General features: G+C 42.5%; 1 protein-coding gene and 1 long non-coding RNA gene across 4 annotated transcripts; one reads left to right on the top strand and one right to left on the bottom strand.

Annotated features, from left to right (window-relative positions):
* The first annotated feature begins 4889 nt into the window (after window positions 1-4889).
* CBLN4 (cerebellin 4 precursor) lies at window positions 4890-15433 on the top strand. Of its 3 annotated transcripts, XR_008206930.1 has the most exons (6): window positions 4890-5641; window positions 6415-7401; window positions 8588-8704; window positions 11221-11356; window positions 11956-12661; window positions 15144-15433. XR_008206930.1 is itself a non-coding variant. In XM_052683841.1 (5 exons), exons 2-5 carry the CDS (start codon window positions 7126-7128, stop codon window positions 12189-12191), a joined length of 765 nt encoding a protein of 254 aa, XP_052539801.1. In that variant the 5' UTR covers window positions 4890-5641; window positions 6415-7125; the 3' UTR covers window positions 12192-15433. The 3 variants fall into 3 exon arrangements, 2 of the variants coding, with proteins under 2 accessions (XP_052539801.1, XP_052539802.1); XM_052683841.1 differs by having other exon boundaries at window positions 11956-15433; XM_052683842.1 differs by lacking the exon at window positions 15144-15433 and having other exon boundaries at window positions 4895-5641; window positions 11221-12068.
* Window positions 15434-22069: 6636 nt separating this feature from the next.
* On the bottom strand, window positions 22070-25447 carry LOC128080899 (uncharacterized). Its single transcript, XR_008206914.1, has 3 exons — window positions 25264-25447; window positions 24698-24845; window positions 22070-23252 (listed from the first exon to the last, which is right to left on the bottom strand). It is a non-coding gene; the product is annotated as an uncharacterized LOC128080899 (long non-coding RNA).
* Between the last annotated feature and the right edge of the window lie 243 nt (window positions 25448-25690).

Genomic DNA, 25690 nt, shown 5'->3' with positions numbered 1-25690 from the left:
TTTTTAATTATTCTTTTTCTGTAGTTCTTTTTTTTTTTTTTTTTTTTTAATACATTTAGCTAAAAATCTTGATTGTCTTCAGCCATTAAAGCACTGCAGCTTCAGTATTTAATGGAGAAAGGACCTGGCAGGTGGCTCCCCCCAAAGTAGTACAATAAAGCATTGCTTTTTTTTGCATAAAATACTGTGGAAGCCAATCAGTGTGTGAAATTTGCATTGATAGGAAGAGAACAATATCAGAGAAGTGAAATAAAAACATGAGGCATCTAAGTAATGCACAGTGAAAGTAATTATTGATGGTTTTCAAAACTGAAAATACTTTTGTTGCATTTGCTGGCTTTTCCATATTTTCAATTAGAATAATTACTTGCAGCTCAAAAATACAAGGAGAAAAGGAAGGCTGTAAATGCATAAACGAAAAGGGATGCGTTGAACACTGAAAGCAGAAAATTGTCCTATGAAGCCATTGATAAAACATTGCATTTTTCTCTACCAGTCTTACAGCATTGATTGATAAAATGTGTGATGTGTGTTCTCTGACTCATGTTACATCTGCCTGCCCAATTCTCTCGGCATTTTGGCTTTTATAGAAAGCCTAACAGGTAGAAATGCTGAACAGTCTCCTTGGCTTCAATGCTGCAAGAAATTAGAACTATCCTATCTGAAATGCTTAGAAGCATCTAAGCCTAAAATTGCTCTATTAGAATGCTCCCTCCAGTACCATGTGAGATTTCTCCCTATCCAGATGCCAGGTGTTGTGCAGGTGTGCTGATGAGCAAGGATGCAGCTGTTCTTCCAGCTGTGTTTGGTTAAGAGACAAACCTGGAGCCTCCTGTGAATGCCAGCGGGCATCACTGCTTAATTCATCTGCTTTAAATCCACCTCTCATCTCAGGGGAATTTTAAAAAATTGAGGAAGAGGCTCAATGGACTCAATAGACACCTCCAAACCACCCAGCCAACTGAAAAAATGAAAGAAGCAAATGGAGGGCAAAATTTGTTTTAGAGTAAACAAGCTTGTTTTCTACAAAGTCAGCATTGGAATAGTGACACTTGGCTGGCACTGAAGTCAGCAGTGTTTGTATATCAGGATCTATAGCATCTGTATGTGTCAGGAGCTGAAGATTACTGCTTTTTGGCTAGAAGAGGAAAATTCAGTTCCTCTTCCAGCACATGTGTACATCATAAACAACCATTGCAGTTTCTGATGTGTGTTATTCCCTCTCCAAAATCTGAACCATCTTCATTTATATGTGAATCGTGTAAGATAACACTGCCTACCAGTGCCATTTCCATGGTATCCAGATCCCTGCATCCCTGAACAGCATTCGTGATGGCCATGATAACTTTTATGTTTTTCTGCCATTACTTTAGCTCAGGAGTCCTGGGAAGTCTATCTTAACTAAGTTGTTTTCTCTTTTTTTTTTTCTCCTGACTCACTTTTCCCCTCAGTCTCTTTTCTCTCTTATTATATCTAACAGCTTGTACTTGTTTTATAGCTCAGCTGGCATGGCTTCTTCCAATTAAAAATATATTCTACACAGTAGTTGATATCTGTGTCTTTGCATGAATATCCTGCAGCAATCATTTGAAAAATTAATGACCAAATACCTTCTTGGCAAGAAGCTCTGCCCCTCCAGAGGACATGAAGCTTTCCCAAGGAACGGGAGCTTACAGAGGAGACACGTTTCCATTTTCCCAAACAAAGCATTTTTTCTGTGTCTGTGAGTGTCAGAGCTCATCTGATTTATATGTAAAAAGAAACAAATACAGCTCATTCCCTTCTGCATTCTTTTTTCCCCCCAAATAATATTTTGCATCATATTGGTGTTTTTTTTTCTAGGTCTCTTTGAGCCAACTCTCTCACTCTGTTTTAATGGCATTTGTTTGTACAGAATAATAGTTGTTACACCTCAGTGTTTATATAGACAAGCTCTAAATGTCTCTGCAGACAATTCCTGTGGAATCCTTCCTTAGCAGCTGACAGCAGTACCCTGCAAACCTGCAGCCATAAACGCCCATGTGTGAGGTGAGGCTCCAGGAGTGAACCCAGATGGAGCACTCCTACAAGGAGCTGCCTTCCAGATCTGTAGTATTTGTAAGTTTGGGCTGACTATTGCCCTACAAAGGCACCAAGCTTACTTTGGCGTATTATGAAATGTGAAATCTGAAGGAGGATGCAGTCCTGCTTGTTATTATAGATAGAAATTTGCTTGACTCATTTCAAAGCAGAAACTTTTCTCAGGCAGTAAATACTTCCCGGCTAATATCCCTGCTAGGATATTACTGCTGTCAGTACAGCTGACATTAAACTTTGTTTTTGGGAATCCTGCCATCGAAAACAATCTGACGTCTTCCTTTGCTGTTAGGAATTAAGCTGATTAAGGAAATTAAAAACAAACAAAACCATTTTGATTCTGGATTTACTGGACTTGCCCTACGCAAGCCACCTGTGCCGCCTGCACTGTGCGAGCTGAAGTACCGCTGTCAATGGAGCAGCCCTGCGAAGCTGCAGAGTGCTGGGCAGACCAGTGCTTCTCTGTGCTGTACCAGAACAGACATCTTGGGGAATGAAATTTACACATTTAGAAAAGTTACTGGGTTTTTTGTTGTGTTTTTTTTTTTTGTCTTCTTCAGTCTCTCCCCTTACAGCCGTGCAAAATTAGTCAAGTGCTGCTGAGCTGCACGTGGAACGTGATGGCTGGAGGGGGAGATGGAAGTGACAGACAATACTTCAAGAGATGTTTGTGTATTTTTTATGTGGAAAAATCATTGGCTTATAAAAAGAGAGGCCGTTGATATGGAAGGCAGAGTTCACACTGCTTCTGTTCAGGACAGAGCTGTGCACCCATAGAGGCTCATTCCTAGAGAGACAGTGGCTGCTCATGGCTTTTGTAGTCCTTGGGGTATTTTGCTTCTCCAAAACACTGCTAGGAAGCAGTTTCCAGGGGTTATCAGCTGAGGACAAAAAGAAACACAGAACGTGAGCTGAGGAGCCTCATTTCTCCCTAACAAGAGTTAAAAAAAAAAAAAAAAATAAGACAACAGTCTCCTGGAAAAGACATCTACAGTCCAGGGAGAGAAATCGGTGAGTTCAATGGATTTGACTCCTCAGCTGTGAAATAAACGTATTACTTTCTTCCTTGTATCTTTTTAAAGCATTCACTACCACAGAGAGATATTTATTGTTCTTGACAGCCTTGTCTCTTCTGTTCGAGTTGGCACATTTCAATAGATGGCACTAAAAATCCTAATGCTGAGCCCTTCTCCATGACTTCCATCATCATCATGAGTCTTCCAGTACAATCTCTCCCTTCTGAAGATCAAACAGGCAGTGCAGCCAATGGACAGACTCCTAATGCACTCTCTTAGGCACATCCTTCAAAGCAAACTATTCCCTCATTGGCTTTTGCTATGAAAGCCACTCTGTGAGCAATTTCTCTGGGACAAGTTCTGCTGAGGGGAGGTAATCTGTGAGCTTCTGTTGATGTCAAAGGAGATGCACTAAATTACACCACTTCACTATCTAATTTTCTGTGGTTTTCTTGACACGGTGCTGGCAAACTGTATCAACAAAATGTATCAACAATTTAGCAGTGTAAGCTAAATTGAGTGCCAGCAGATCATTGAATCCTTTGCAAACTCCATCCTGTGCATTCTGTGCCTGCATTGCTTGGGGGAACAGGTTCTGAAGATCAGAGCAGGCAGCAAACTGAGTTCCTTCCTTTTCCCTCCTACTGAAAAAGAACAATTTTCCTGCCAGGCTATTTGTTTCCCTTATTTGCTGACCCTATCTGATTTTATTCCACCTTGGCAAAATGCACACTTCTTGTTTCATTCAAACACAACTGAAAGTCTGAGACCATTGCATAGGTCAACAGAGTGCCTCAAAAGTTGTTTATTTCCTAAAACTGCACTAAATGTATCAGGTAACTTAGCTAAAAACACAAAAATGAGGTTTTTTTTCCTTTTTTTTCTCCTTTCTAGACATGAGCTGAAATGTAATAATAAACCAAGAATTTAATTTACTTTCTTATGAGTTATAGGGCTTTGAGTACCTGCTATAAAGGTGTAAATGTCTGTACGTGCACAAGGTCATTTTTTGGTCTTAGTCCACAAAAACTCTTTTATGAATGTTTTGGGAATACATATAAATTAGCAAGAGATGTTCTGGATAGATTTTGAATAACAGTTCACTCAAGAAAAGCCAAGCTCTTTGTGGGCTGTCCCCAGCTGCGACTGACAATGAAATTTACCATCATATTGATGTTGTGAACAACTGACCTATGAAGGAGTAGAATGAACTGTCAGGGTATCAGCTACTGATGTAAATCTGGACTAAGTGTATTGGACTCAGTGGATTATTTGCAGACCTCCATCCAGTAGCAGCAGAAACAAACAGCTGGACGTGACAGCAGAACCTGCCCAGGAGCATCTGCAGCCCTGATGTGCACTCTGCGCTCAGGTCTGGCGTGTGCTCAGGTCTACAGCACTGAGCAAACAGAGGGTTTGGCTGGGTGAGAAAGCTGAATAAAGACCTGAAATGCCAATGCTGTCAGCAGAGCTGAACGTTTGTACCCCCACACACAGGCGGACATCCTGCTGACTTCATTTTGTAAATTGCCTCTAAGATTCACACACACTTTCTAAATTCCATTTCCAGTCATCAAAGCACTATTATTTATTTGTTCATTGTCATTTTGTAACAGAATGCCAGGGAAACTAAACAAGTACCAAAAATAGGAGCAGACAAATATTTTTTCCTGGTATCCTTTCAAAAAGAAACACTCAAAGATGGGATGGTGTGATGAGAGCAAAGTTCGAAACAGACGAACAGAAGGAAGAAGCTTAGTAAGCCAAGCAAGGCACCAGAGATGGAGCACACACACACACACAAACACACAGAGGTCTATGAAATAGATTAAAATGAAGCAAGGAAAACGCCAGCTTGGTTCTGCATCTGAAGACTTCATGGGCAAAAGCTTTTGTTTATTTTAGCCATTCCAGCCATGTACATGTGTACATCGCCATACACTTAATGTTCAAATTGGGGGGAACTTTATAAAATAATTATTGAATCTTCTTAAGGCTCATCAAGCTCATTATCCAAGTGAGCTGGTTTTGCATTTAGCCAGCAAACCAGCGAGCTAACTGCAGGTCCTGAGGCCAGCTGTGCAGGAGAGCAGTTAGCTGTAATTGGCTGTATACTTAATTACTAATGTGTTCGCACAGCTGAAGTAACCTGTGTGTACAGCAACGTGTGCACACCACTGGGATAAGAGCACAGAAGAGAGCAGTGCTCAGCTGAGGGGGGCTGTGCAATCAGCCCCATGGCATGCGAAGGAGTGGAGTGGGATGGCAAACAGGCTTAGAGCGTGCAGCTGCAAGCAGGGAGATGGGGAAGTCCTCTTCTGAACCTTCATCATCCTGCACCCATTTCACATAGAGATGATGTCATTGTTCACAGCAAAAAGACACTGAAACAAATCTGGCTGAAATGACTGCAAAATTCTGAGTTTTGGACAAATGATGGAGCTTTCAACAATGTCAAAAGTTTCAAATTCCAGTCAGAAGGTGTATCTATGCCATATGTATATTAGCTGTGAGTGGTGCACAGCTGAAAGGCTGTGGAGCAGCATGAGGTAAGAATGAGATGTTAAGGGGGAGATGTTGAAACAGCGTGGGATTATTTATACATATGTATTTATCTACAAAACATTGTGAAGCAGAATCTTGCTGTTTTCACACAGTTCTGCTTTGCAAGGGTTCTCCAGACAGGTGCTCCTGTGTGTGGGCATAAATCCTTTTATCTGCAGATCCAACTTCTACAAAAGAAATAATGTTATGATGCAAATCTTTGTTTCCTTTCTTACTTCGTTTCCTTGTTTACAGCAAGCGCCTCTTCTCAGTTTGACTTTTCATCGCTGTTGGTGTGACTGGAAGAAAAGGATATCAGTGCATTCCTAGAAAACAGTGCAATTTCTTAACTCTTATCTGAGCTAAGGGATTCCTTAAAATTTGCATCTGGCTTTCAGAATTTGGCAGAAGACTTATTGTAGGCTAAGGGGACTTTGGGGCTGCTCTACGGCTTCTTGAAAGTGTGGGCAGTGCTGATGGCCGCAGCTCCAGCAGCTCCAGTTGGGTCTGGCAGCTCCGGGCAGGGGTTGCTGGACAAGAGGTGAATGAAGGCTACTCGTAGTGGTTGACACGCTCTGCTGACAGGCTCTGAGTGCCCCAGCTGGGCAGCGCCGGGTCCGGGTGCAGTGCCAAAACAAAACCGCCGAGCAACTCACAGGGAGGCACCTGCAGGTTGAGATGCTGCCTCCCAACCAGGCTGCAACTCCAACCCCCGCCTCCTTGTAAGAGGCGTTAAGAGACGTTGCACTGATCTGTTGCTTTCCCTTCGGCTTTGCAGCTGCCGTAAAAGTTGGCTGGGAGGACGAGTGTGTGCGTCTGTAGGTGGCAATTCCGAGAGGAAAGTCCATCCCAATGGAGCCCAGCTAGGTGAGGGACGGGCAGGCTCGTTGTGACATAAGTCTTTGGGGGTTGTGGCAGAGAGAGAGAGAGAGAGAGGCAGAGAGGCAGAGACAGCCGGAGCCCGCAGCTGTACCGGACCCGGATCAGACAGCGGGGTGAGCGCCCGCATCTCCAGCTCAAAGCAGGGACACAGAAGCAGAAATCATGGCAACGTGGAGTGGTTTCATTTCTTCGTCACCTGTTTCTCATCAATAATTCACCTGACTTTTTTTTTTTTTTTTTTTTTTTTTTTTTTTTTTTTTTTTTCCCCCCTACCTACCACTCTCCTCATTAATCTCTTTTTTGATGCGGAGAGTGAGGGGAGAAAAGCGTGCACCGGAAAGTCTTTATTTTGTTCGGCTGCTTTTGTAAAGAGCTCGAGAAAGGACCAGGTAAATTAAAAAAAGAAAAAAGAAAATAGAAAAAGGCACCAAGTGGTGGCGGGCGGGAGGAGGAGAAGACGGAGAGGTAAATAAATAAATAAATAAATAAAAGAAGGGAAGAAGCCGGCAGAAAGAAGACTTTCAGAGCGGCTGCCGCTGCTGCCGGCGGGGAGCGCCGCTGTGCGCGGTGGCCGGAGCGGGGCGCGGAGCGGCCGCGGGTGCGGACCATGGGCTGGCGGCTGCTGCCCGCCGTGCTCCTGGCCCTGGCGCTGGGCGGCCCCGCGGCGCGGGCGCAGAACGAGACGGAGCCCATCGTCCTGGAGGGCAAGTGCCTGGTGGTGTGCGATTCCAACCCGACCACCGACGCCAAGGGCTCGTCCTCCTCTCCGCTGGGCATCTCGGTGAGGGCGGCCAACTCGAAGGTCGCCTTCTCGGCGGTCAGGAGCACCAACCACGAGCCCTCCGAGATGAGCAACAAGACGCGCATCATCTACTTCGACCAGGTGAGCTGGGGGCCCCGCGGGGCCGCGCTGCGCGCAACAGGTGCCAACGCCCCCCCCCCCCCCCCCGTGTCCGCCGTTATTTCCCACCGGAGTTTGGATGGCAGCGGGAGGGGTGCAGCCCCGTACAGCACTGCGCTCCGCTGTTCTCCCTTTGCCTCCCCGCCCCCGGAGACGGGGCAGCCCGCGGAGTGGGTGTGCACAGCCTTCTGAAGGGGAAAGAGGAAAGATTTGCAGGGAAAAAATCATTGAAGTTTTCTCTAAAAATCACGGCTTCGTAGCCCAGCCCCTCTCATCTCAATCACATACAAATACCAGCACGCGTTTAATACGAGCTCCTGCCCTAGGGCAGGTAACTGATGCTGATGCTCGCTTTAGTCTCTGTCTGCTATCATAATGAACAGTAAATTGTGGTGACAGCTGGAGCCAGGCTTGTAGCACAGCTTTATGCTGTTTGCATCACCCCAACTTTGTGGGCATTCCTAACGGCTTTCTGTAAAAATATCAATTAAACATAGAGTATAATTAAGTGGGATGAAATAAAAAGTAGGAACTAAAGGAGATATCATACGGATAAAGGAGATATCATACGGATGATGCACTTATTTGGTGTATTCCCCTCTGTTCCTTGACTCTGTTTAACCAGACCCAAATTACAATAAGTGCTTACATAAAGAGGGCAGCAAAGGCTCCTGGCCAGACAGTGCTCATCCACCAGGCATTCCTGGAGCTCATCTGACTGAGCACTGAATGAACTGTAATGTTCCCATACATTCTTGCTTCCAGCTTGATACTTCCAGGAAGGTGTAGAATTGGCCATTGCTTTGTATCCCAAACCGGTGTGCCACCCCTAGAATCAGTGTTTTGATGTCATTTTGGGGGGATGATGAACAAAAATGACTTTTGCCAATATCCTCTAAATGTGTAGAATAAAGGTCATGTAGGTGTGAGATGTAGCAAAGTAAGAAAGATTTCCCCCTCAGCTTATTTATCGTAAGGCTGCACTGTAGATAGAACTAACATCCATTTTATGTGTAATATTTCCATGTGAGTTGATAGAACAATAAATAAAAAAGATAAATGTGGATGGAAAATTTTCCTTGGGTGAATAGTTTCTCCAGTTGAAAGTCTGTGTTTTGAGTACTGCTGAATGCCTGTGCTAATTCCCATCTGTACTTTTTGTTTGTAGATCCTAGTAAACGTGGGCAATTTTTTCACATTGGAATCTGTCTTTGTGTCACCCAGAAAAGGAATTTACAGCTTCAGTTTTCACGTGATTAAAGTCTACCAGAGCCAAACAATCCAGGTACGCCTATACAATCTTCTCATTGAATTGTTTATTCACAATAGAATCTAGCCTGAACACAGGAGTGTTTCGTACACTCTTGAAGAGGAATAGCTTAGTTTACAGCAACCTGTGGTGTACAGCTCCCAGCAGGGTGAATACATTTAAATCGAACAGCTGTAATGAGGCAGGATCCTCAGCTGAGATATATTGGGCAGCTTTGCTGTGAGAACCAGATATCTGGGTGTGTGGGGTATGAAACAGAATGGACTGAGTAAAATATATCTCTAAATTTCACTTGGTTGCCTAAATACTATTGAAAAATGGTATTTTGCTACAGGAGTCAGTGTTGATATGTAACAATTCTGTCTGTTCTGGTAGGATCTCATCACCTGGCTGCCAGGTCATGGTGCCAGATGGATGCTCATGAACCCAGCCTGCTGTGTACCAAGGCTGAAGTGGTTGGTTTGTTCTGCAACAACCAAAATGTTATATCTCTGTAGGGAGCCTTTATAGCAGTTTAAACTTGCTTACCCATTCAATACATAAAAGATGCCTCATGTACTAAAAAATGGTGTAATTCTACTTTTTTTCTGTAGCTTACTAGCAGCTGAACTACATAATTAAATATAAATTATTCTAAGTTCCTGAACATTTCCTTGCTAAGCCAAAAGCAAATTGCTCAAAGCCCGTTCCTTAATCTTTGCCCCAGGTCGTGCAGTGCTTGTGATGTTTGTACTGGCTTTCTAGATGTAGAATAACATTTTGTTTCCACCTATGAGGCCATTGGATCCACAGAAGAATCTGATGCTTTTCCCCTGACCTGTCTTGCCATTGGATATGTTCTTCATGTGACAGGGCTGAGACAAAGCTGATTTCTGCAGGAGTGATCCCTGTGTGCAGCCCTGGCTTTGGGCTGCCAGTACTGAAAGGTGTGAATGGTGGAGAAGGCAGAGAACCTGGAGGGCCATCCCTGCTTATAGCTTTGAGTCTTTGTTTCATTCAAGACAAAGATAAAATCTGGGATGAAATAATGGCATCACCAGCTCCCCTGTAATGGACTATTTAATAAACTCTGATTTGGTTCCTTTCACTCTTGAATACCAAGTGTTGAAATGGTCTGGAATGATGGATATCAGCCCTTGTTACTGGGTTTAAACTACATGTTGCCAGGAAAGACATCAGGGCTTTGGTTCTGGAAGTGTAGGGCAAACTTTGGTGTTTCACTGCCATGTACTCAAACCTGGGAGCTGGGGTGTGTAACAGAGAACATCATGGCCTGCCATGTGACATCTGTACATCTTTCATCAATGAAGTTTTTCAGAAGTGATGGGTGGGTTTGGTTGGCTCTATTTTGGCACAGTTCACGTGAGGCCACCTGGGGCAAAGCTGCAGTGTGCATCCTGATGAGGGGCCCTGCAGGAAACCAGCCCAGTAGAGAACAAAGAAAGCCAAGCCTAGCCATGAGCAAACTCTTGGTGTCCTTTTGTGCACAGCATGTTGTGATAGCAATAGGGAGGACTGAAAGCATTGCCATCGAGCAAACCAGCTTGAGTTCCAGCCATGTGCAGCCTTAAACACCGCTGACTTGGCAGAAGGCTCCTGTAAGTGATACCACTGCGCCCCTGAAACATCTGTTAGTGCCATTAACTATCATTAAGCTCAAATTGGTTCCCTGGGGACATCTGATTAAGTGGATTTCCCCGATAAGTGAATCCCAAATCAGTGCCAGATTCTGCTGCCTGACTTTTGCTGAGTAGTAATTTATTCTGCTGTGACTCCTGTTAAAACTGGTGGGAATGTGTGCAAGGCCAGAATACTCCTCTTGAACAGGCATTTCACCCCTCTGTGACTGCTGTTTAAAAAGAAGAAAACTAACATTTGCCTCTGGAGAAGTGGAGGTGAGTGGACCTGCCCGTGCCCCTGGCCCTGCCTGTGGGTATTTACACAGAACCTGTGTGATGCATTTGGGGCAGGGGCTGAGCTGACTTCAGAAGTGTTCTGTGGAAGAATGAGTTCACTATCAAAATGCAGCTGCTCATAAAGCTGAAGGTCTGTTCTAGACTTTAAAATGCAGCTACTGATAGAAGGGATGTTTATTTTACTCTCAGTGGAGCGTAAACTTCCACTCTACTATGGGACTTCTGAAATGTAATTAAGTGCCTATAGTGCATCTCCAGGTGCCTATAAAGTCTCATGAAATTGTTGTCTTTACTGAATGTGTCTGAATGACCAACGAAATGGGTGAAGTGGAGCAAAACGGAGCTCCCAGGTCCATGTTACCAGACAATGAGCACAAAGGGTGCTGCCTGGCCAATAACTGACAGCACATGCAACCAGTTATCCTTCACTCTGAGCCGCAGCCTTGCAGTTGGGATGGTGTCCCACTGATCGCTGTCAGCTGCAGATCAAGGCCAGGAAACAAAAGGGCTTGTCCACAACATACCTGTGGTACTGTAGTTAATATTCAGTGATATTTGATTAATTTTTTTTTTTTTGCTGTTAATTAGAGCTTCTCAGTGCTTTTTCTCATGCAGGTTAACTTGATGCTCAATGGGAAGCCAGTCATCTCTGCTTTTGCTGGGGACAAGGATGTCACTCGTGAAGCTGCCACTAATGGAGTCCTGCTCTATCTAGACAAGGAGGATAAGGTTTACCTGAAGTTGGAGAAAGGTAATCTGGTTGGTGGATGGCAATATTCTACATTTTCTGGCTTTCTGGTCTTTCCACTGTAAAGTCAATTTTCCTGTGACGTTTGTCCGGTTGTGGAGTCGTCATTGCCCCTGTCACACGAAGATCATTCTGTCATCGTGGGATTGATGTTTCCTTATTGGTTTTTCATGGGTGAATATGGATTCTCTTTATGGATTTTGGCCTCATCTGAACTACGCAGAAGTTTCACAGAATTTTGTGTGTTTGAATACAATATGTTTGGATTGAGACTAAAGCAGACGATAAATACCTGTGCTTAATGTTACGGTCTAAAGCTGCCTGCACATTTTATTCAGATTTCGTTTACTGGACTTATGGATTTGTGAGAGAAGTGGATTTTCTTTAATTGTAAAATGACTGGAAACCAGGTCCTTAATTTATCAGAATTTGAGTTCGTTCTTCAATCAAGAGTTAGTGTGTTGCTGCCAAAGAACTGTATATTGGTATATTGGTCATACATGTTTCTGTCACTGGGACTTAGCTAACATGACTCATTCCATTGTCTTGAGAAAGGTAATTATTTATGCTAAGTGACTGACTTTAATTCTCCTCTGCTGTAGTGTCTTGGATGGTTCACCCATACATTTATGCTCTGTCACTGGCTGTGATTGCATCTTGCCTGCAGAAAGCTGAGAAGGTATGGCTGGATTTTAGTGGGATCTGTAAGTTTTCCAAAAACAAAGAGCAGCTGATAGCCATTAAGAAAAACACTCCTATCAGGGTTAGAGGTGATCATCCAGGCGTGATTTTCAGGATAGCTTTGCTCTTCAGGAAATCTCACAATTTTCAATTTTAAGTAATGTGATTGATAATAAATGCTGTATTGAAAACCTGAGGGATCCCTTCCTTAGACACAGATGCTTTATTAGCAGGAAATGTGTCCCCCTGTTTGTAATTATGCCCATTTTTCAAACCTTCTCTTGTGTTACAGGTATCATCTGGCTTTGCCTTAACTCCACAACTGTATATAATGTTAGATTGTATGCGTAACAAATCTGGAATCCAAATAGGCAGTACCTCATATGGTGCAATATCTTTTTTGTACAGGTCATAAGAAGCTCACAAACTCATTGATTATGTCATTGTTACATAATAAAGATTAATATATGTTAGCTGAATTTTTGACCTTTGGATGTTGGAAGTCACTTCATGCTATTTTTTTATAGGATATAATTATTATATGCAAGATATGAGCTTTTGGGATTCACAGAAAGTGCCCTGGGAGGCAGGCGTGCTGTCCTGGTTCAGTCTGATGGAATCCTAGAGGTAATCAGAGTGATCTAGAAATAACCTATGCATTTTATTTGAAAGCAATTAGGCAGAAATCCTGGCTTTGAGGAAGTTAATGTTAAGAATCACATTGATTCTGAAGGATTTTGGATGAGATCTATGCTTTAGGTTTTGCCATCGGCATTAAACTCTGGTGCAATTAAAACTGAATATCAATTGAAAATGATTTTCATGAGCTGCTAATGAAACCTTCCTTCCTCTTGCCCTTCAGTGATATGAAGTCTGCTCATGGCTGATGCTTCCATTACAATTTCTGAGCATCACTGGCAAAGAATTGTTCTCAAATTCCTATTTTGTGTTTTGGCTCTGTGTGGTTTTTTTTTTTTTTTTTTTTTTTTTTTTGAATTTCAGAAAGTGAGATGGGTACATATGGGTACATTCCTATGGATAGGTCAGATGAGGAGGAGGTTGTTTGATTGAGACCTTATAGTCTCTGCACAGAGCACTGCAGTTTGGGTGGATGTGGAAGGACGTGGCAGGAAGGCAAATGATTTACTTCTCTAAAAAATACATTTGAAAATGTCCATTATGAGAGATCAAAATGTACGACTGCTACAGCAAATAAATGTGTATATATGTATATACATAAAAAACATTCTGTGATTGCAGCACATAACATGCATGCCATTATGAAAAATTTATTTTCCATAGGAGTTGATTTCAGAAGGGAACGTCAGCACTTCTCTATTTTGTATTAAATCAGTGAAATCTCAAAGCTCACTTTAGCCACTGATATCTGTGAAATGTAACTGAAATGCTGCTCCTGCACAGATGGAAGAGGAATGGTACTAAAAGTGTCTGTGTACTTTTTGGAATGATCAAACGTATCCAACTCCTTCAGTCTGTAAACTTATGATCTCTTAAAGCTGCCATCATCAGTAATACTCAGCTCTTAATATACTTTTGATTTCCCCTTGGCAAAGCGTTTCCTCTTGCTTCTGAGTTGTTAACAGATATTTAAACTTGAACCAGAGTCTAGGAAATTATTCGATTAAGAGATGCATTTTGATAGAAATGCCCTACATTTTTCTCCTCTGCCTCTAAAATGACATTTCCTGCCCAGTTCTGCTGCTGATGAAGGGGAGAAGCGCGGAGCAGTGGCTGGGAGCAGCAGAGTGAGGTGTGTGAGGTCACAGCTCCTGGTCAAAGGTCTCAGCAGGAGCAGCAGTGGCAGTTTGTCCACAGCTAGAGCTGCCTTGCAGAGCTCTCCCATTCTCTGATCCCACACTGCTGTTGTGTTGATAGGAGTTTCTCCCAGCAGAGCTGCTCAGAGGAGGTCACCTCGTGCAGAAGGATCTGGGCTTGGGAACTGCTCCTTTTCTTCTCTGTGCATTCCTTTTGCCGCTGTCTTCCTGCGTCCGTGCTGCAGCATCAGCTCTGTGGCTGGAACAGAAAAGCATGAGCACATGACAAAAGTTTCTGGCTAAGTGTGGTGCATACATTCTTATTATCTCCTTAAAATGAGATCTCCATTTATTTTCAACTCTTTCTCTGTATTTCATTTATTTTGGATCCGTGTTTGATTATGAAACTGAGGGAGGGAAAAAAACCAACTTATTTCCCTGCTCAGGTGTTGTTTTGTAGCAGAGGCAGGCATTGCTCTGTTCCCTTGCATTCACCCTTCGTCAAAGCAGCTCTGCCCTGCTTACTGGGAGGCACAGAGCATGGAGGTGGCACATGGCTGTGGAGCCCGAACTGGTGCTGTTTAAAAGAACCCAGGTAGCAGAAAGCAGATTGAAGCATTTCCCAAGCAGCTTTTTCTTTATGAAAGAAGGAAAAGCTAGCTTTGAATTATGGAGAAGGAAAATGTGAGGGTTGCATTTTATTTATTTATATGCATTTGTTTTACATTATGTCAATTTCAGGTAGTGCTGGAGGTGATTCAGTCCCCATTCCCAGGCCCAGCACTGTACCTGGGCTCTCACTGCCCCTCACTGCTGCTAGCCCCATTCATTCTGCTGAGCTGCTCTTTTTTTCTGATGTAAGGCAATTGTTGAAATGGTGTTTTGGAATGAAGGGCATATTGCTGGTCTCCTCTTCCTTACTGTTTAGATCTTCCTTATTATTTAGATCTGTTACTGCATTCGTTTTCCTAGAAAAACTAGATGGTTTTTAAGTGTCCTGAATCTCAACCTTAGCTATCAACTCTATATATTCATTTTTAGCTTAACTTTGTTTTTGTAAGCCCCCAGAAGGGCAGGTCTGTGGTACATGCAGTACTTTTACAAGCAGGATTTAGGGTAGAGAAGATAAATGCAAGAAGCAGTATGTCACAATCACAAGAAGGCACCTAAACCATTAATAGGAAATATGGGCTGAGGCAGAGAAGCAGATCTATTTCCTCCTCCATTTATAAGGGTTTCTGAGTCAGTAATATGCTTTACCTTAGCAGTTCATTACAGTCTCCCATCATATTGCAAGAGCTCTTTATAATATTAAAACTCTTTGTCTTCTAAAGGCATTGTTAACCAGCTGACACAAAGTGCGTACAAGAAGATCCCCAGTGACAGAATGCAGTGGTTGGCACATGCCACAACATCGTATTTTTTGTGCTATTGTTGAGCAGATGGAAATGGCTCCTTTGAGGAAAGACATTGTCTTGGATGCTGAGCTGAAGTTATTTATCTGTTGCTGTTTGCCAATGAGGGGAAACCTTTCCTACCCAAGAGCACTAAGGGAAACGTGCAAAGAACAATGATAAAATCAGTCCCCATTATATAAGTGATGATGAGGATGATGGAAATGTGGCTTGAACAGTCTGCTTGTTCTGCTGTGATCTAAGGTGTCTGATGGAAGCAGTCGCTGTTTTAATCTTTGCAGTTTGGGGAAGGGAAAATGCCACTTTCCTCATTTTTAATAGGTTATTTCCTTGACCCTCAACCCCCTTTTTTTCCTTATGTCTTCTGGTTCAGACTAGCTGCAAAAAAATACGGAATTGGAAATGATCTAAGAAAAGTTCATTTCTGAAGGGGGAATGTGGTTTGGTTTTGTCCTTATTTCCTGCGGTGTTTGATGTGGGGAACAAATAACCACAAGGGGGGTGGAAATGTGACAAAGCTGGTTTCTATGTAACCTGAGTTAACCCAAACACATTCTTGAGCTGCTGTGCAGTTTGGTGCCCTGCTTGACCTGTTCTGCTCCTACATGTGATACTTTTTTACCATGCATGGTACCGACCTGTCCTGTTGAGGCTACAGTATTGAAATCTGATGGCCTTCATCCTGCTGGAGGAATCTAGATGTAGAATCATAGAGCAGAGCACTGGAGACCGACTAATAAAGCAGCTTTGTTTCTGTACCCACTTGTATGCCAGAATTTACTGCTACCCTTGGGCTGTTTGTGGTGCAGAGGGCAAATGTGGGTATGAACGCTGACCCACGCAAAAACGAGCTGAATTCCCACTGGCATAACAAAACTGTGCTCTGATGGCACTGTGGAGACCTGATGGTAGAAGGGAGGTCTGTGCTGGGCCACTGCTGGGGCCCTCTGAGTAAGTTCTGATCAGTTTATGGCAGCTGGACATGCTCCTAGGCCCTCCTTAAATCTTACCCTGTTTAAACATATAGATTTTTTTTTTTTAATCTTTTTTTTTTTTTTTTTTTTTTTTTTTTTTTTTTTTTTTTTTAAGTGAAGCTCTATTTACAGTGAGCATATTCTCAAACAAAGGCAGGCTTTATTAACATTGTCTTGACAGTAAAGTTAAGAAAGGTTTTCTGAGTAAATAGCAAGGCTAAATTTCTCAAGTTGAAGGCATGCAATTATGCGGCAAAGCAGACTAAAATCAAGGCACATCTGTGCTCTGCAGCTTTATAGCTAAAAAGGGAGAAGATAACCTGATGTACACGTTTAAAGAAACAGCACTGCTCATTTCTTTGGGAGAAATAGATTCTGGTTCCAGAAAGCAAAACTGTGACCCAAATAAAGAAAAGACCTGAAGAACGATTGTGTAAAACATGGGAATATTAAGGCGATCAGTGCTGTAGAAGAGAGGAGAATTCTACTGCACCATCCTGCATTCTGGTTTTTGTTGCCCACTTAATTGGATTCCTGCAAGAAGAATAAAGGTTTCTGGAGAAGATAGCACCAAGACCATCTATCTTAGCTGTACTGAATGGAAGACAGCTAAGTCAGATAGTCTAGGCTTAGTCTATTATAAACAGTGACTCACCGGGTGTGATTCAGCTGTCATGTACATTTTGAACGGGAATTATTTAACTGCATGAGTATGGAAGATACTTTTCTTTAGGGCTCTTAGGCGGCTGAGGGTGTATGACTTTGAATGAGAATGTTAGAAACTGAGAAAAGGCTGAGTTCAGTATTCCGGCTTGCAGACTGTAATCCATGCTACCAGTTTGTGTAAGTTGTATTGAATTTTATGCACATACATTTGATGAAAAAAGCTGTGAGATTTTTGTTCCTGTCAATATCAGTCTTGGCTAAGACATAGAATTGGCTTGAATGGCGTTTCCAGTAAAGGTGGCATGCAAGATAACATTTGTGAACATTTCTAAGCTCTGGTGATTTGTCAGCAAGTCACCATTAAGTGAGAATTTTGCTGAGCATACACCCTAAGGATTTCAAGATGAGAGACCTGTTCAGTAGAGCTGGACAAAAGGTAGCAAGTGCCTTTCATGGAGGAAAAAAACGACTTTGTTTTCCTTCAGACATCTGCAAGCTTCAAAAAGTAGCAAGAAAATGCTTTTCAAAAGCATTCTTGCCTATGGGAACACCATGATATTGCATCAGCTTAGAGCCATCTAACTTATATTCTGCTTTCCATTGGGTTTGTGTCTTCTAGACTTCGCTGTTATCCTGAAAGGCACTTGGTCATTGGGTGGTAGATAATGAGGGGATTATCTGTGGAGTAGCAGTACCTGTCCAGATCAGCACAGCACTCAATCCAATATGCATGAGATGAGTACAGGAGGGTTCAGTGCTTCCCTCACCTATTGGGGTGCACGTGTGTTACTGGAGGTCTGCACCGAAGGTGAGAAATTTGTCTGTCCTGTGCTGTTACGAGAGGCTGTCGGTAGAAATGTCATCTCATACCTTCCCAGTGGCAATGGAAACCCATTGTAAATGAATGAGTAACCGTTTGGGCACTGCAGGGCTGTGCATCTTCAGGAGCAAGGCAGGGTTGCCTGTGAGCTCTGTAAGCTCAGTCTTTTTGCCTATAGTGTAAATCTAAAATGTAAGGTGTTCAAAAGGCATTGCTAGTTTTTTTTCTTTCTTTTTATTCTTCTGGAAACCTCAGCTAAAAAATTTGGTTTTCATGATGCCCCTTAGGATGACCACAAAGTAATAAGTCAGCATCATTTTCTAGCTGCAGTTGATAACATTTATTGCTAATTCTTTAAACAGTTCTTTAAAGGAAAACAAGTCTGCAACCTGCATTGCACCCACAGGAATAATCTTTATTTTCCTCAGTTTGGTAATTCAATTGTGGCTTGTAATCTTGTGCAGTTGTAGCAAAAAAAAGTATACAGTCAACTCCAATCTGTCATGAGGAAAGTAAAAAGTGCTTACCACTACCAGTATAGTAAATCCTAGCTGCTTTATTAAATAAATGTAGAATTCCACTCAGAAGCCTTAAGGAAGAAGAGTTTTAGAACATCCGAACAATTTAGCACATTTGAAAGCTGAATGAAGACTGATTTAATTTTAGGGTGAGATTTAAACTTGTGGCATACCAAATCCAATTTACTTAAATTAACTTAAGAAGTGTAGGCATTATTTATGTCTTCTGAATTGTGAAAAGTGATCTGGTCTACCAGATAAATTCTGGAGTATCATAATCTTTTCAGTACTGCAAAAGTAAAGACTCTAAGAAAGATCCCTTGACTATTTAGAACTGTAAATCGGAGAGAGTGAGACTGATAAAAACCACTGCAAGAGGAATTCAGTGCTTGGGTGGAATGGTGCTGCTAATGTTGAAAAATAGCCCTTTAGTTCCAGCAGCAGCACTGCTGAATTTCCTTTCAGTATAAGGTGTGCTGGCTGTAAGTGGTGTGGGACAAGGCCCACAGGCACAGCAGAGCCTGAGGGCTGTGCCTGTAAGAACTGCACTGTGCTGGCAGTTTGGTTGTGCCTGGGGTTGTGACCCTTGTGTGAGTGCTGCTGTGTGCATCTTCTTGATAGTACCAAGAGCCATTCAAATGTTGCACTTAAATACAAGCCCCCGGCAAACTGCTGGCTGTGGAGAGATGCATGCATGAGAAACAAGCAGGGATGTGAGGGGCTTTTTCAAATCAATGTTGTATGTTTCCTTGGTAGAATGTGCAATTCTCTGCTTCTTGTACTGTGTGTTGTAGTTGTGCCTAGCTATGAGAAACTAAACTGAATTTTATCGGTTTGATTTACAAAAAGAAGTATTTTTCCAGCAGCTAGATTTAGTAATGGTTTCCAATGGAATAGCTTTTGTTGTGTTTAATCAACGATATCAATTTCCCTTTCAATAGAAAGATTGCACAGTTCAACAAGGGATGAAAGAATGGTATTTTAAAGATGAAGTGACTGCGTGGTTTGCTGAGCTCTCTTCTCAGTAAATCACCCTTTGTTTCACAGTTTTGTCAGGCATGGATCTTCATGAATTAGTGGCTTTCAGTACTCAATGATAAAAGCCTTATAATATGTTGAAACAAAGCTCTTAGCACTTTTCAAGGCCTCAGTATGCATTATAGGTTATTTTTTTCTAGTTAACTTTAGGTAGCTATTGAAAAGCTAGGTTTCTTTTGATTTGCTTCTCCATGAATATAAGAAATGTCAGACGGAGGGGACTGTGTACCCCAAGTAAGTAATTTCCCTATGTAAGGAATTGAAAGGAGTGAAGTATTTAATTGAATTGATAAGGCTGGAATCCAGCTGAAGGATAGAGGCCAATTTAATCCTGGACTGAGACTTCGGAGAAACCTCTAATGGAAAATGTTGGAATGGATTTTTAGCACCAAAAAGAATTGCAGGAAGCAGAAAGTGGAGTGTCTGACCATCCACAGCACTGAAGGTTGGATTTGATCTTTTTGTCCTTCTTGCAAAGAAAGGCTGACATCTCAGGAGAGCTGGGGGTGGTTTCCTCTCCTGATGGCTGCTGCATGCTGCTTGAAGCTCAGCTCAGAAATCTGGAAGGTTGGTGAGCCTTAAGATCATTTGTATTTTCTAATCTAAATGCCATTAATGCTTTTGCACACCTTTACTTCTAATAGGAAAGAGGTGTGAAACACAGCTATTTGTCATAGCCAAAAATATACTGAAGATTTTCACAGCCACTCTACCTAGTGAGTATAAGAAAATGAAGGTGTGGGGAACAAAGAGACCCCCTGCTTGAATCTTTGGAGTGAAATTTGCTCCTGGATGGAGTACTGAGTTTAGTGGGGATGCAGAGACTGGTAAGTACTTCCTCTGGTGCTACGGAGAGAAGTAAAATTAATGATGGAGCAATTAGGAAGAAACTGGAGCAAGAATTGAACTAGGGAATAGGAAATTATACTGCTAAATGTCTCATGAACAATTAAGCTCCAGATGAGGCATCTAATGTAAAAAAACATAATAATAAAATAAATTTAAACCATGACAAAGGAACCAAATATCTTTTTCTGATAGAGGAAGATATTAATAAATCAGTGCAACAATGACTTTGAGTATTTTTACAGGAGCTAAGGAAGGACAAGCACAAAGGTGGGTTGGGCTGTGACTGTCCTGTGCTCTATCGGTATTCGGGTTTGCTCTGTGCTGTTCTCTGTAGAGCCATCCATAACATAACACATTTGATGGCCTTATAGTTCAGCAGCAGTCAATAGGTGTACCTCTGCAATCTGAATTACATTAAGAAAATCATTATAAAATGAACACGGTGACATCCCAGTTCTCTCAGTTATGTCCCACTGCTATTCACATGCCACTGAAGCCAAGGAGAAGGAAAGGACATACAACTGCCTTGAAGGCTTCTGACAGCCATATGGCACAAATATGAGAAAATCCTTATACTCTTTGTTCAGTGTCACAATTAGTGAGAATCAAAGTGTCTGCAGCTGCATTTAATACAGTAAATTATTAGGTAATTAACCCTCATGCACCCTACTCAGCATCTCTAGCTTTCAAGTGTAGCTGAGAGCATCTTTCAAATGCAGCATTACATATGACTGCATTACTGCTTAATTACAAACAGAACAAGCCTCTAATGCAATGTGAGGGATTTTGATGGTGCTAAGGGAGAACGGAAGAGGAAGAGGGAAAGAGAGAGAGAAAGAGAATGAAATCTTTCATCAGAGCAGAAAGACAAAGGTTCATATATCGCAAGGATGCAAATAAAAAAACATCCAGACAAAGGCCTCCTGGCTTGCAAGCAGATTCATTTTATTATGTTTATTATCTTCCACAAGGGATTGCGTTTGTTCTCTTTCACATACAGAAGTGTTTTATGTTTAATAAAACAGGGATAATAAATGTTTAAACCAGCCTGTCTATAAATAAAACTGAGATTTTCAAAATCCCTATTGGCCAAACCCCTTTTCTGGGCTTAGGGCAGAGGCTGGCCCTAGCAATGTCAGGGACTGCAAGCTTGGAAACATGGAATCGCTAAGGCTGGAAAAGACTCCCACAGGATCACCCAGACCAATCATCCACTGATCACCTCTAGTTCTCACTAAATCATGTCCCTCAACATGAAATCCAAACACTCCTTGAACACCCCCAGGGTTGGTGACTCCACCACCTCCCTGAGCAGCCCATTGCAGTGCCTGACCACTCTTTCAGAAAAGCAGTATTTCCTAACATCCAGCCTAGCACAGCTTGAAGCCATTCCCTCTGGTCCTATCACCAGCTACCCGAGAGAAGAGGCCAACCCCCAGCTAACAACCTCCCTTCAGGTAGTTATAGAGAGCAATAATGTGCCCTCTGAGCCTCCTCTTCTCCAGACTGAACAATCCCAGCTCCTTCAGCTGCTCGTCATAAGGCCTGAGCTCCAGACCGCTCACCAGCCTTGTTGTTCTTCTCTGAACCTGCTCCAGGGCTTCAGTGTCTTCATTGCAGTGAACCTTGAAGCTGATACAAGTTGAAGTATGTTCACAGCAGCAGCAACACAACTGGGATGGGCAGAGGATCCAGCCTTCCTCCAGACAGCAAGAAGGATTGGGACTGCTTAGATTTCCTGATATAGTAGTGCTGATGAGAGAGAGGGAAAAAAGGAAAGTACACACATTAATAACATATTGCTGGCCATATGGCTGCTTCAAGAGAGCAACTATGGACCATTCTCATATCATTTGAAAGGGAATGAAAAAGATAGGAAGAAGGAATAAGTCCGATGTCAAAGATGAGATCTGCTATTAAATTGCAGCCTTAGAAATATACTTCAAGATGCACAAACAAAAAGCAGCAGTAGAGCTGCTAAACTCCTCACAAGCACGAATAAGACCTGTTGGCAGTAATGTCATGGGTTTGGTTTCCACTGAGCACAGCTCAAAGGACGGGGTTTATTGCTGCTAGTGAAAGTGGTGGCACTTACTGGAGGAATCTGGATAAGCTAGGAGTAGAATCTGCAGCTCCACATGCTGCTGGCAATGCTGGGCTGTACCAGTTCCCCACAGCTGAATGAGAGTTGCAGGCTTCTTAAAACAGGGGAGCTGTATTTGCAGTTCCCCCACTGCAAGGGCAAGTATAAATGCAAATCAGCACAGGAGTACAGGGTTGTGAGAAAATTGCAGGAAACAAGGCTTCATGTGGTGGATCATTCATCTCCTGTGCTGCAGATTTCTATGCTGGCATATAACTGCAGATACTGCACTCCATACACTTAAAAAATGCACTAAATAACATTTATCAAACTGTCAGTGCTAAGAAAACAGTTTTAGGAATAAAACTCAGGGCTGTAGAGTCTGGATCTTCTGGGAGGGGAACGCAGGCAGATGCCCACGAGCCAGATGGAGGCACCCATTTTCAATGGGAATTTTCTTTGTAGTTGCAGGAAGATTTGACCCTAAACAAGCACTGGTTTAAAAGGACAGGAAGAAGAGAGATGGATGAGTTCTGCCAGCTCCAACAACTCAGCACAGCTGCTACTACTCACAGGACATCTCTCAGGACTCGACAAGAAGTGATTATTTTCCTCTGTAATTTCACTTGTCAGCAAACAGCAAAAGCCAGCAAGCACCACATGAATCTCAGCTTCAAAAATGTCTTGCTACAAAATGGCTATTCCTCCAGGAGCTGAGCAGTATAGGTCAGGTGCAGACACTGTCTGAGTCTTTCATCAGAAGGCAAGGAAAAAGGAATGAGGATTTTTCCTTGTGATCTTGACTCAAAGTCAGCTGGAATTTGGCTCTGCGTGGGAACCAGTGCCAGATGTGCCATCTTCCCCTTCTCACACATCTTCCTCAGCTCCAACCACATGTAATAAATCAGAAGTTGTATTAACCTGAGATCCCTTCCTCTTTTAGCCCAGCTGAGCAGAGTGAAATCCCAGACCAGAGGCAGAGCTGGAACAAACAAACATTCTCAATATTCTGCACTTCACAACTGGTACAAACTGTTGAAGCTTCGTTGACTTGCTTTGCTTCAGGACATGTCCTCACTTCTAGAAAGGAAAAAAGCATGCTGTAGGATGCAGGCAAAACAACCCACCTGGCAGCCATTCCAGCTGGCCCTCCAAAGGCAGCAGCAGAAATTCCTGCACGATAAACATCACCTTCTTGTGGTGCAGATGATGCTCCAGTGGTAAGATGGTGCCATCAGTGTGCAGAAGAGGACCTCACTGTTTACTTGAGCCCATAGGGCCCTCCTGTGAGACTCGAGTTGTGTAAGGGCTTTCCTGTGGTTACATTTAGTCTCCTCTCTCATACAGTGAATGAGTCAATTTGAGCTCACTGAAGGGAAGTAGAGGAGGTGGAACACTGGTTTTTCTCTTCAGGAATTCCTGAGGACTCTCTGATTTTTTGCTCTGTCTGTGGTAATAGCTTTGGATGATTTAAAAGTGACATGAGTTGCATCTTATGGGATAAAGGTGTAATACATGCATTCACAAAGAAAATCAAAGCAGATCAGTGTATGTGTGGGTATTCAGGGATCACTCTGAAATGACCATACAACTCATGGCTATAAAGCAACAGAGTTGCTGAAGCAAGGAACTGACTCTGACTTTACCTATGTGTTCTTATACTACTTGTAAATGCTCTCAGACAGACTCTTATGTATGTTGCTGAGTATCCCAGAGAGATAAACTCTCAACCAGAGCTCCACTAGGCTTAATGATACAGAGAGGGGTGCAAAAGCACAGTATTGCTTACAACAGTGAAGTTCTAGCAATTTACTAGAGCATTCATTATTTAAATAATTACTAGGTGCTCGATCTGATTAATTTGCTCTATCTGAAGTCAAGGTGCACTTTAAGGTTTGTTTGTTTGTTTTAAATAGAATAAAACTGTGATAGAAATGCAAAGTGGAAAAACTTAACTCATAGCTTAGAGAGGGAAAAGTTATATAAAGCACATCAGCTGCAGCCCTGACTTTATTTTCACTTTCTCATCTACAGAAGAGTAGCCAGTCAACAGGAAATGCAATTTTGACCACATGAAAGCTACTTTTTGCAATTCTAGGTGATTGTAACAAGTCTATTGAAGAATTTGTACTCCTGTGGTACTGTCCAAATGCTGGTATTTTTCAAATTACACACTGGATACAAATACTGCAAGGAACAGCCTTTTTCCAGCACCTTCTAATGGGCTCCTGTGCCCTTATCCACGCTGAATGTATACTTTATTGAAGAGCAAAGCTATTGACTTACTTCAGAGGTATTATTTACAGTATCAAGTTTTAAGACACTCAAATCACCCTGAAATTATTTTCTTCCCTTGCTTTCCACCAGTTAATAGACAGAACTGAGAATGGGCCCAGCATCTTAACACCCAGAACCGGATCGAGAGCTCCAAAAGCTTCAGCCTCTACTAAATCAGGAAGTATTTCACTCAGCAAAAACAGAGTTTTACCACTTTAGAAAGTCAGTACAAAAATTTTCACACTGACCTGGAAACTTCCTAGGTTGTGATTCTGGAGGTCTGAGGAACTGGACTCTGGTTGTGTTTTTGTGCCATAGCCAGAAAGACGCAAAAGGAGACCTGTGTTAGCTGTGCTCTGACCCACCAGGAACCAAGTCTTCTTTGCTTTACTGGGTCTAAAAATGAGAGAGTAAAAGTTGTACTGACTTTACTACCATTAATTAATTTCCTAGTTTTAAAAAAAAAGCTAATTTCTAATGTGATTAAGAACATGCTCAACTCCCACTGCATTCAGTAGCTGCTAAGAACGTACTCACGGTTTGCTGGATAAAAAGAGACTTCCCTCCAACCAAAGAGCTATACTTTACAGCTCTGCTAAATCAGAGGATTTCTCACTATCTCACCCCAAACTAGAAAAGCACCAAACCAGGCAGTGCTTTTGCATACAGTGGTATGCATGCTACCCTGTAACACAATAGTAATGTGTTACAACAAAGCAGTAAGGGCCTAGGCTGAAGCAAGTGAAAAATGGTGAAAAAATGAGCTTAAATACAACAGTCATTAGCACAGAAACAAAGGAAACAAGTTGCTTACCTTCAGAAGGCCTCAGGTACACAGGAATTGCCAGTAAGATATGCTTGCCTTCACTACCAACCCTTAAATGAGGGCTGGAAGGGGTGGATCCTGGCTCCAGCCCTTCTGGTCACTCAAGTACATTGCATGCACCTGGGCTCCCTCCCTTGGGTTTGCCCTGCCTTCCCACCAGGTGTTCCATCACTAGTGCAAGCCAGTTTGTAGTCCATCAGCCTCATGGAGTGGTTCAGGTATTTGTTCATATGTATTTTCTTCAGAAGTTGAAGCTGTCCAGGCGAACACAGGGAGGCCACTGTGTGTGCTGATTCAGCAGGGTTGGGTAGAGCCCCAAGGAACATCACTCTGCACCTTCCATGTTTTAAACCCCCTTATGTGCTGCCATGCACTCAGTTCCAATTGGCTCTCTGATAAGTGAAACTTCTTGCAG

Source organism: Tympanuchus pallidicinctus, unplaced genomic scaffold (assembly GCF_026119805.1).
Source record: "Tympanuchus pallidicinctus isolate F22 unplaced genomic scaffold, pur_lepc_1.0 scaffold20, whole genome shotgun sequence".
Classification (NCBI taxonomy): domain Eukaryota; kingdom Metazoa; phylum Chordata; class Aves; order Galliformes; family Phasianidae; genus Tympanuchus; species Tympanuchus pallidicinctus.
The sequence above is the reverse complement of the archived record's forward strand: the minus strand, read 5'-3'. Positions and strand labels throughout refer to the sequence as shown.

Bases quoted from the DNA above. Each gene is read 5' to 3' on its own strand.
- CBLN4 (XM_052683841.1), top strand. From the start codon at position 7,126: ATGGGCTGGCGGCTGCTGCCCGCCGTGCTCCTGGCCCTGGCGCTGGGC. The intron at 8,705-11,220 runs GTACGCCTATAC...TTTCTCATGCAG, and splicing joins ACCAGAGCCAAACAATCCAG to GTTAACTTGATGCTCAATGG. The intron at 11,357-11,955 runs GTAATCTGGTTG...CCTCTGCTGTAG, and splicing joins TTACCTGAAGTTGGAGAAAG to TGTCTTGGATGGTTCACCCA.